A 9,948-nucleotide genomic window follows, 5' to 3' on the forward strand; every position below is an offset into this window, starting at 1 on the left:
ACATTTGGACCTTTCAATGCTCTCGAGTTATCGGAAATGTTTAGATCACACGAGTCAGAAACAATTCCAATACCGTCCTGGCTGCAGGCTAGACATCCTACGAGCATAACACACCCAAATCTGTGGCTGAATTGTCAGCAGTCAAGTTACATTGTGGGTAATGTAGGCCCCGGGTTTTAAAAGGAAGAAGGTGTGGGATTCTGAAGGGTTCGGTATAATCAAATCCAACTGCTTCATACAAAACGTCATCAAACCTGCATTCAAAGGCAGGGTGAACTTTTTGAAGTGAGAAATGTCTGAAGGGACAGGGACAATCAAAACTAAATATGTTTACCCCAGGCTGTAGTGCTATTTATCTGTCTAGATTTTTTTTTGGTGTGAGTTGCAGAATTTTGGAGATATCAGCTGTAAAGACAGTGTTTCCTCTAGGATTTTTTTCAGCAGCGGGGGCAGGCGTTCCGTTTCTCTTCTTAGAGAAATATTTCAATAAACTCATCTGAAAAATGCAGTCAGTTGTTACATAATTGTGTGTAGATATTAATGTTAGCCTAATACTATCAATTAGTTTACTCACGTTAGCGACACTGAGTTGGCACCGGGCCAAATTAACTTAAACTACCGATAAGTTACGTAACGTTAGCTGGTCATCAACATGTTGTGAACGACTGTTTAACTTGTAAAATCTATGTCGAGTTATCTCAAGCTAATAACTTACGTCTACCTCTTCTCCGGCCGGTAATTCGCTGCTTTATTGTTTATTTGTAATTCGTGAATTCGCTCCTCTGACTCTGCCCTGTCGCCTAGGTGCTTGACGTGCTTGACGACCGCGCCCCCCAAACAACGCTAGCATCATGCAAATGAGCACGTGCAAGTATATTTCCATACTGAGCAAGATAGTTATCTGCAGTTTACCTTAGTGCTCGCAAGTACCCGACAGGAGTGGCGGCTAGGATTTAGGAGTGGCGGGCCGCCACTGCTAAATGAATGTAGAGGAAACACTGAAAGATGTCTGCCTTTTCTCCAATAGAATGAGACTAAATGGCACTTGTGATTCTCAAAGTACAAAAAATATATATGTTTGAAAAAATATAAAAAATAGTCCACAGACCTTGTTGTGAGCAGTTTCATGTAGGAACTACTTTCTCTCTATTAGAAGTAGTTCCAGTAGATTCTACAGCAGAAAGAAAGTAGGTTTGTGGTCTGTGGATTATTTTGAGCAACTGGGTCATGAGTTGTGGAAAGAGACAGTGCTGCTGAGTTTTTCAAATGTATTTTTTGGTGCTTTGAGCACCACAGGATTAGAGTCATTAAGTCCCTTTATACTGGAGAGATGGCAGACATCTCTACAGCTGATATCTCCAAAACTCTGCATCTCACACCAAAACAGTATAGATGAATAAACAGCACTACAGGCCAGAGGAAAAATATGAATTTTTGATTTTGTGCAGAAGTGAACCTCATCTTAAACACTAGTAATGAACTTAACAGGAATGTAATTTGTGAAGTACTTAAGTATCATCACCGCTGTTCACATTATAAAGAGTGCTGGTTGTTGAGAGCTGCTTCTTTCTGTTTGAGTTTTGCTTTGATGAGAGTGATCCTGTCCTCTTGTGCCAGCTGGTTATGGTCAAACTCCTGTGGTAGAGACGTGGAAGCACCCTGAGGCTCTCTCCTGCTCCAGCTCTGGTTGCTACTTTGCTCTTCAAAACCGGCTATATTATCACCACTGTCAATTTTCATAATACTGTCCATATCATCGTTGTGACTGGTGCTCTCGGCTTCCTCAGCGCCCAGGTCCTGTATATCACTGTCATGGTTGACCATTTCCTCCTCCTGCTCCCCCTGAGGCTGAATCCAAACAGCGTGCTCTTCTCTAGTATTGTTATGACAATGGCCGTGAACACTGAACACACTGTCAGTGGACTGAGGGACAGCCTGTGCAGTCTTGGATGAGGACATGTCCCTTCCCTTGTGTGCAACATCCTTTCTGTTCTGACTGTGTGGTACTTTACATGTGGCCTGTTTCTTCTTGGCTCTGCTGTCACTGAGCAGCTCCTGGAGGACATAAAGAGAAGTATCAAACAAGGCTCATTTGTCGGGATCAGAGGTGGGAAGTAACTAAAAACAAACACTTTCTTACTGTACTTAAGCAGAGTATTCATGTACCTGTACTGTATCTGTATCTTCTACCCCTCACATTTTCCAAACAGGCTCCTTACTTTAGTTTTAATGCATTTGGGAATTCTGAATTATTGATTATTTCTATTTTGTTTTACTGTGTACCATCTTCCCAACATCAAGGCTGATTTCAACCTAAATGTATTAAACAATAACACACAGAAAAGACAACACAAAAGAAACAGACCTAACATACAAAAATAATTACAAGAAAGATGTCATGACAAAAAATACACAACTGATGATAAACTATGTTAAAGACATAAGATGTAACAAGACAAAATTATTTAACGATGAAAAAGACCTAAATGAAATAACAAAGAAAGATGTTATGATGAAAAAGAAAAAAAGAAAAAAGATATAACATGATAAAAGACATCAATAAAAGACAATGTAAAAGACAAAAGACGAAAATTAGTAACAAGATGAAAACAACAAAGCATTAAAGACATAAGATGAAAACAACATAAGATGAAAAAGATGTAAAGGTGTAACAAGATGTAACGATGGAAAATACCTAACAAGATAAAAAAAAAAAAAAAAAAACGTAAAAGATACGGGATTATAACAACATAAAAAGATTAAAAGGAACTAAAAGATGAAACAAGACAAAATGACATTAAACACAGGATGAGAAAGACAGAAAAGATGAAAAAGGCAAAAACTGAAACAGACATATAACATGTTTGTTTGTTTTTTCCAGGCAGACTGAGATTTATTTTATTATAATTATTATTTTATCATAACTATTTACATCAGTTTAGTGCTACTTGTTGTTTTGTCTGGTGATTTCTGAAATATGTTCAATTAAACTTGGTCTTAAAAGCTACAACGGCCACATACTTGGTTTCCAACAACTTTTCCAACAATTTTCAAATGACAACAGCTTGTCATTGTCAGTTTCTTTATGTTTTGGAGATAGAGCTGTTAGTTTGGATTGTGCAAGAAAATACTCATTGTAGGGTTAGGCGATTGGAGGAATATATCGTCTATCGATGATGGGACGAATCCATCGCTGATTGCTTTTTTGGCTGATTTTTGGGTGATATTTGTCATTTTATTTTGCTAATGTAATAGTCTGTAGAGTGACAACCTCTGCTCTGCACAGCGCAGTACACAAACTCAGCTGACCGTGAGTGAGCTGAGCTGGGTGAGGAGTGAGAGGAAAACAGCCTGCACAGTCAGACTCTTTACACTCTTTTCACACAGTGAATTAAGGATTTATTTTGACCAAACCAGAGCTGGTGATTGTTGGAAGAGTGGACAGACTAACAAAGATGGTTTGGTGTGTTTTAACATGTTTTTCTGTCGAGTTTGAATGAAGTGTGTTTTCCGAGGAGTTAACAAGCCAATTAAGGGTGTCTTAGTTCGGTAAAAGAGAGAAACTTCAATTCAGAAGGTGAACAGTTGGGGCAGCCCTGTAGCTCAGTTGGTAGAGCGTCTGCCCCATATACTGAGGCTGTTAGTCCTGTGTAGTGGCTGGTGGTTCAACTCCCGCCCGCAGCCCTTTGCTGCGTGTCATCCCCCCTCTCTTCACCCTGTTTCCTGTCTGCTCTTCAGCTGTCCTATCTAATAAAGACAAAAAAAGCCCCAAAACATATCTTTAAAAAAAAAGAAGGTGAACAGTTGTATTTCTCTGTTTAAAATGGAAAATAAGTGTAACAACATGTAATTTCTAGACAATGTTGTGAGTATATTTTGTCTATTGGACATAGTGAATGAACGCAGCATGTGTAACAAAGTGAATTTGCCACTTGCGCACATCTCCCAGCTGAGACTGGAGGGAACAGGAGGAGGTGGGAAAGCAGACGAAGATATGACCATTTGCTGATGGATGGGCTGACGATGATTGTTTGGAAAATTTTAACATATCGCCCAACTCTAACTCATTGAAATGAGGAGTACAAATAAAGCTGTCATTTTTATTGTAACAATACTCACTTGATCTGTGGTGGAGTGACTGTCTGTTTTTGTGAGAAGATCCTTTGGCTGTTTCGGGGAGATTCTGGGCAGAGCGACCAGTGACCTCTTCCTTTGTACCTCTGCAGGTTCAACAGAAGCCTGGGGGAATGGGCGCTGCAGGAGAATAAGTAAGTCACAGAAAAATGTTACTGTGCCCAAAATCATTCTGCATCAGAAAACAAAAATGAAGCTAAAAAATCCTGGATATGAGCGCTGCCATCTTGGGCTCAGCTGTCAATCATGACATGAAACCAACTTTTTAAAGCATCAATTAACTAATTTAACCAAAATGATCAGAAAAACGAACACCTGAACAAACACAGGCATGATCAGACATGGCTTTTGGGGGAAATTACCAATCAGTGGAGGCAGTATCAACTGATACTGATCACTGGGTCTATGTAAAGTCATCTAATTATTGTCTAGCATTATATATTTCTTTATTAAATCTTCCAGTGTTGAAATAATTGGTATATTATGATCAACATCTGATCATGAAAAATGTTGTAATAACAGAACAAGAAGTGATGACAGATGTAAGCCTATGTATTTCAACAAAGGAAAGTAAGAAAGAACAGTAACTTCCTGTTGTGAACAGGACCTTTGTGGCCATCCGAGTGTGTAAGGTGCACACAAATGCATCCCTGTTCCTGTATCAAACTCTGACACAGCAGTGTGACACCTGAGATTTACTCGCAAAACGGAAGAGCTGCCTTTGGTTTGTGCTTGGCAGGTGTTAATCTCTGACTCTGCTGCTTCATCATTTGATTGACTCTTCTGATTGACCTTTGTGGAGACCAGCGATGAAACAATGCAGGATGAATATAAGCCAAGAACAATCAGAAGCCAACCAACTAGAGCTTGAAAGACCCTTAAAAAGAACTACCTAGTGGCCATTCACCCCATGCACATTTATGTGTGTATCTGTATATATGTGTATATTCCTAGAATAACAAAACCATCTCTAAGAAAATTTTATTTGAAGGGTACTTTGAGTTTTTAGTTTGGCTTAGTTATGCCCCATCTGAAATTGATCAGGCTGCCGTGGACCAAGCACAAATGATATAAGGTCCTAATAATGACCAAATCTCTAATAATGGAATGGTCAGAAGAGTTCTATATAGGACACTTCTATTGTTGGTCACCCTTTCTGAATTGCCATGTGATGAACTGTGGGCTAATATTTTGTTGCCAATGTCAAAACCTGATGTTTTACAGTGTACCATGCATGCCACATAAAGGTTGCAATGATAGTTGCGGTAAAAGTGAAACAACATAAACAACATGGATGTACAGCATTCAGTTCATAAAGTTACAGCTGACTACCTTTCAAAATAAAGGTCTGATAACAGTTTAATGGTACGCAGAATGCTATTGAGTGTCTTAGCTTGATTTTCAATTTTTTGGTATTTCCATGATGACCTTGTGGGCCACATGAAACCTTTCAGTCAGCCACATCTGACCACCGGGCTGCATTTTGCCCCTGGTCTGTAATATACAATCTATGGCTGAAGGGAGCTGTTACCCCCAGCCCCCTCCTCCCAAGACTCGGGGAAGCTCAGGCTGGCTGCAGGAGCCTTGCAGGAGGTCTGCAGGAGCGCAAGACACACACAACATTGTAAACTGGCAACAAGTGACAACAAGTCCTTCACTGCAAGTTGATCAGCAGTTTGTAACAGTCAATTGTCTGTGAATGTAAAGTTCAGCCTGTTATCTTGAAAATAAAAGCCCACTATTCTGAAAATATACACTCTGACACTCACACTCCATAAACATTTTGCTTAATTTAACTGTTATAAACACCTTCTACAAGATTATTAATGATTTCTAACCACTAATAAAGAAATTTTAAAAAGGGACACAGCAGCTGGAGTGTTTTTGTCAGAACAGTGAGTATTTCATTGATCTCTGATGATATATTGTGGTCATTTTGATTCACTGCAGCAAATATATTAAAGATTCCTTTTAATATAATCACCAACAGAAACCTAACATTACCTTCAGCTGGCTCTTAGATGACATGCCTGATGTTGAAGGAATGGGAGACTGGACAGCTGGCTGTGGTTCCTGTGTCTCTCGTTGACTCCGGCTTCGCCTGGACTTCCTGATGGACAGGTAAATGCGTCCGTGGTAGATCACGACAGCATCATGAGAGGTCTCAGGTGCCGGGCCCAGAGGTAATGGGGACGTATGAGATGTGTGTGCGGAGATATTGCTGTCAGGCATCGTCTCCTTCAGCACCCTGTAAGCTGCACGGTTGGAGGAGACAAAAGACATTCTTAAGGGACCCGTTGCAGACTGCAACTCTCTGCCCATCACTGAGGACATGTTTTCTTGTTTTCGTTTGTGGCCTTTCCTCCGCAGGACTGCCGGACAGATCCATATGCCCTCTGGAGACTCTGCGAGCTTCCTGGAGCCCTTGGTGTCAGACTGGGGGATGCCCATTCGTCTGAGCACTGAGTTTGGTAAACTCCACAGAGGGATGTTTTTCACGTCAGCCTCCACTGGGATGTAGATTTCCAGACTTTCAAGATCCATGTTCGTGTATTTCCCTGTGAACACATTAAAGATTGTGTAAAGCAACAACAAATGTCTGTTCTGAGTTTGTCACACCATAGACAGTGTTATTGACCCCAAGATGATAAAGCCTGAGATGACGTCCTCCTGGCTTGTTTTGTCCTCAACCCACAGATATTCATTTTACTGTCAGAGAGGAGTAAAGAAACCATAAAAATCACATTTAAGAAGGTAGAATGGGAGAATTTTGACTTTATTTCTTAAAACTGATTAATAGATTATCAAAACAATTGGCAATTTGTATAATTAATATTTAATGCCCTTTTTAACGGATTACTTAAAAAAGTCAGTCAGTAATAAAATTACAGAAGTATATAGAGAAAATATTTTATAGATGTGTGTACATATTGACTTCATTGATAAGCATTCCATATAGTTGTAGCATACATCTGCTTATTTTGGTGAAAGGAACACATAACTAATGGTAACATATAACTATATGGTGATGCGTTACTCTACGCAGTTATACTGAAAAGTAACGCATTACTTTCAAAAGAAAGTAACTAGTAATATGTACAATCTTAAAGTAACTTGCCCAACTGTGATGTTTCTCAGTAAACCGATGAAGGATGAAGGTGAGGACAGTCTCTGCCTCTCTCCTTCGTTACAACTATTAGTTACTTTTAAACAGAGTAGTAAACGTTAGCTAACATCCGCGGGGGCGTCTCGGTAACTTAGCTAACGCCTTTTCGTGAACACATGGGTCCTGTAAAATAATTAAAGGTTTGAATCCATTCGACAGGCACTAGAAACTAACGTTACAAAAAATTATCACCGACACGGTGCCAAACAAGCGTTTCTATAAAAAGCACCCATAGCTATATATAGAAAAAAGGCTCATACCGTGATCAAACACTCGTTTCCAGCTTCAGGTCTCAGCTATATTTTGTTGCATTTTCACTTCGTCACACATCAAGGTACTTCCGGCCTGTACTTTTCAAAATAAAAGCGTCGCCTACAGAAATCTAAACTTAGTGCATTGTGCACCACGCGCAGAGATGGCATATCCTGCACTTTAGCCATAAATGTTTTCATTAGTGTACTGTATAATGTATAGTGTGGCTCCTCTTCCCCCTACCTGCCATGTTTCTATAGTAGCCCAGAACACTGGCTCCAGATATGACCTTTGGCATTTTGCATGACTTTCACAGCCAGCATAGGTTCTCCTACACACTTGGAAGGAAAGAGTAAGATGAGGTGTTTGCAATCTGAAAGCTCATTGCTAGGTAACAGAGGTGGGACCAAGTCATTGCTTTGCAAGTCACAAGTAAGTCTCAAGTCTTTGCCCTCAAGTCCCGAGTCAAGTCCCAAGTCAAGACAGGCAAGTCCCGAGTCAAGTCCCAAGTCAAGACAGGCAAGTCCCGAGTCAAGTCGCAAGTCCTACACTTTCGAGTCCTTTCGAGTCATTTTAACAACAAAGTAATAATACATTAAATGTACACATGACGCTATTTATATGCATCTGTTTATTTATTTAGTATAACTATTAATAATAGTTTATGTCTTCAATAAAATATTGTCCTCTGAGGGAAAAAAATCCTCATCTTTTTTCAGGTCTGTCTATAATATAGAGGGGTGTCAAACTCAATCACAGAAGGGGCCAAAATTTAAAACAGTCTAAGTCGCGGGCCAAGCAGGATTAAGATTTATTGAACAGTCTAAAACTGACTGTTTTATTCAGAAATATGAATTTGAACAGCCAGACTGCAACAACTTTTTCCTCAATAAAATAAATAAGATTTAGTTTTTTTTCTTCAACAATAACAAAAGAAAACGAGAATATTTCAGCTCAGAATATTTAAGCTCACATATCCAGGTGGGGGTTACATTTGAAAATGCTTGCTTTTTGTCTGCACACAAGATATAACGCACTTTAATCATGCAAACCCTCAATGTCACTGCATTTGACATAAAAATATGCTCATATAATAATATTACAAACCCATCAGCCCATCAGGTACAGATGAACACATTGACTTGCTCAATTTAACATTAAGGCCAAAACACACTGAGAACTTCAATAGAAAAGTCAACTGTAGCTTCTCTGGTTCACTGCAGGCTTCAGATTTAAAATGTAACACCACAGAACCAGTATTTTAGGAAAAGGTTAAACTGCACACTGACACACACTGAGGAGATGAAGAGGAGAGACAGAGTCTGGACTCTTCATCATGACTTACAACAATGCTGCAATTAAGTATTTAAAAGTACACAAATCAGACTTGGAGTAAAAAAAAAAAATTGCGCACCACAGAAGTGTCCATTAATATTATGATTCATGATCATAAAAAGTTTTTTATATCAAGTCCGGCCCGCGGGCCTCGAGTTTGACATGTGATCTATATAATTACTAAACGGTGCGCGATATTCATGTTTTTGTATTAAGAAGGCAGGATAATTTACATCAGTGACTCTTTTTATTTCTTAAACAACCACCATAGGTTATTTATTAATATTATGAGAGGCACAGGCCAGGAGGTGTATATATAAGAATTATACAGTTATTGAAGTATGCCTTTAAACATTTCCCAGAAGCACCTACTAACCTTCATGATCATTTAGCAAACATGGCAGGTAAATACTAAATTGTATCCCTACACTTGTAAATAGCTCACTTCAACACTCTAAATTTAGAATTCCACACTTTTATTCTGAAGGCCTGACGAACATAGCGGAAGTGTGACGCACCTCACGTGTTGCGCTTGTTTGACATTTTAAGTTTCGATTTGGAAAAACTGTTCTTCATATTAAAAGGCATATCATCATATTATTATAATCTGCAGAAATAAACTGTGTTTCCTCTTAATTCTCCATCAGAGACGTTTCCACCATACAATCAAACCAGTGTAATCTTTATGTCTCTGTATCTGAGGGTTATCTAATTGATTTGCTTGCTGTGCTTTTATTGAGGAATAAACTGCCTTTTGTTGCCACCATCTGGACTGGAGTCGGTTAGGACAGAAAATAATAAAATAATAATTTTAATTACAAAATAATAATAATAATAAGAAGTAAAAACTGCTTCATGGAGACATAAAACAAGAAGGTCCAGTGTGAAAGATAGAGGGGTGTGAAACATATGGCCCGCAGGCCAGAACTGGGCCACCGAGTCCAATCCGGCCCATTCAAACACTTTGAATCATGTTAAATAGCAGATAAGTTATTCATTACAATTATTTTTTATATGTACACTGCTATTCCTGATTTGTTCAGTGGAGGTTATGGTGTCCT

At 39.1% G+C, this 9,948-nt stretch overlaps 1 protein-coding gene across 1 annotated transcript; it reads right to left on the reverse strand.

Annotated features, from left to right (window-relative positions):
* Positions 1-1,311: 1,311 nt before the first annotated feature.
* On the reverse strand, positions 1,312-6,712 carry LOC146325707 (uncharacterized). Its single transcript, XM_084720072.1, has 3 exons — positions 6,139-6,712; positions 4,120-4,254; positions 1,312-2,055 (listed from the first exon to the last, which is right to left on the reverse strand). The coding sequence occupies exons 1-3, from the start codon at positions 6,676-6,678 to the stop codon at positions 1,534-1,536; spliced, it is 1,197 nt and encodes a 398-aa protein (XP_084576198.1). The 5' UTR covers positions 6,679-6,712; the 3' UTR covers positions 1,312-1,533.
* Positions 6,713-9,948: the final 3,236 nt, after the last annotated feature.

The sequence above is a fragment of the Lutjanus erythropterus genome, chromosome 6 (assembly GCF_056507025.1).
Source record: "Lutjanus erythropterus isolate fLutEry1 chromosome 6, fLutEry1.hap2, whole genome shotgun sequence".
Taxonomy (NCBI): Eukaryota; Metazoa; Chordata; class Actinopteri; order Lutjaniformes; family Lutjanidae; genus Lutjanus; species Lutjanus erythropterus.

Bases quoted from the DNA above. Each gene is read 5' to 3' on its own strand.
- LOC146325707 (XM_084720072.1), bottom strand. From the start codon at position 6,678: ATGGATCTTGAAAGTCTGGAAATCTACATCCCAGTGGAGGCTGACGTG. The intron at 4,255-6,138 runs GTAATGTTAGGT...ATTCTCCTGCAG, and splicing joins CATCTAAGAGCCAGCTGAAG to CGCCCATTCCCCCAGGCTTC. The intron at 2,056-4,119 runs GTGAGTATTGTT...TATGTCCTCCAG, and splicing joins GTCACTCCACCACAGATCAA to GAGCTGCTCAGTGACAGCAG.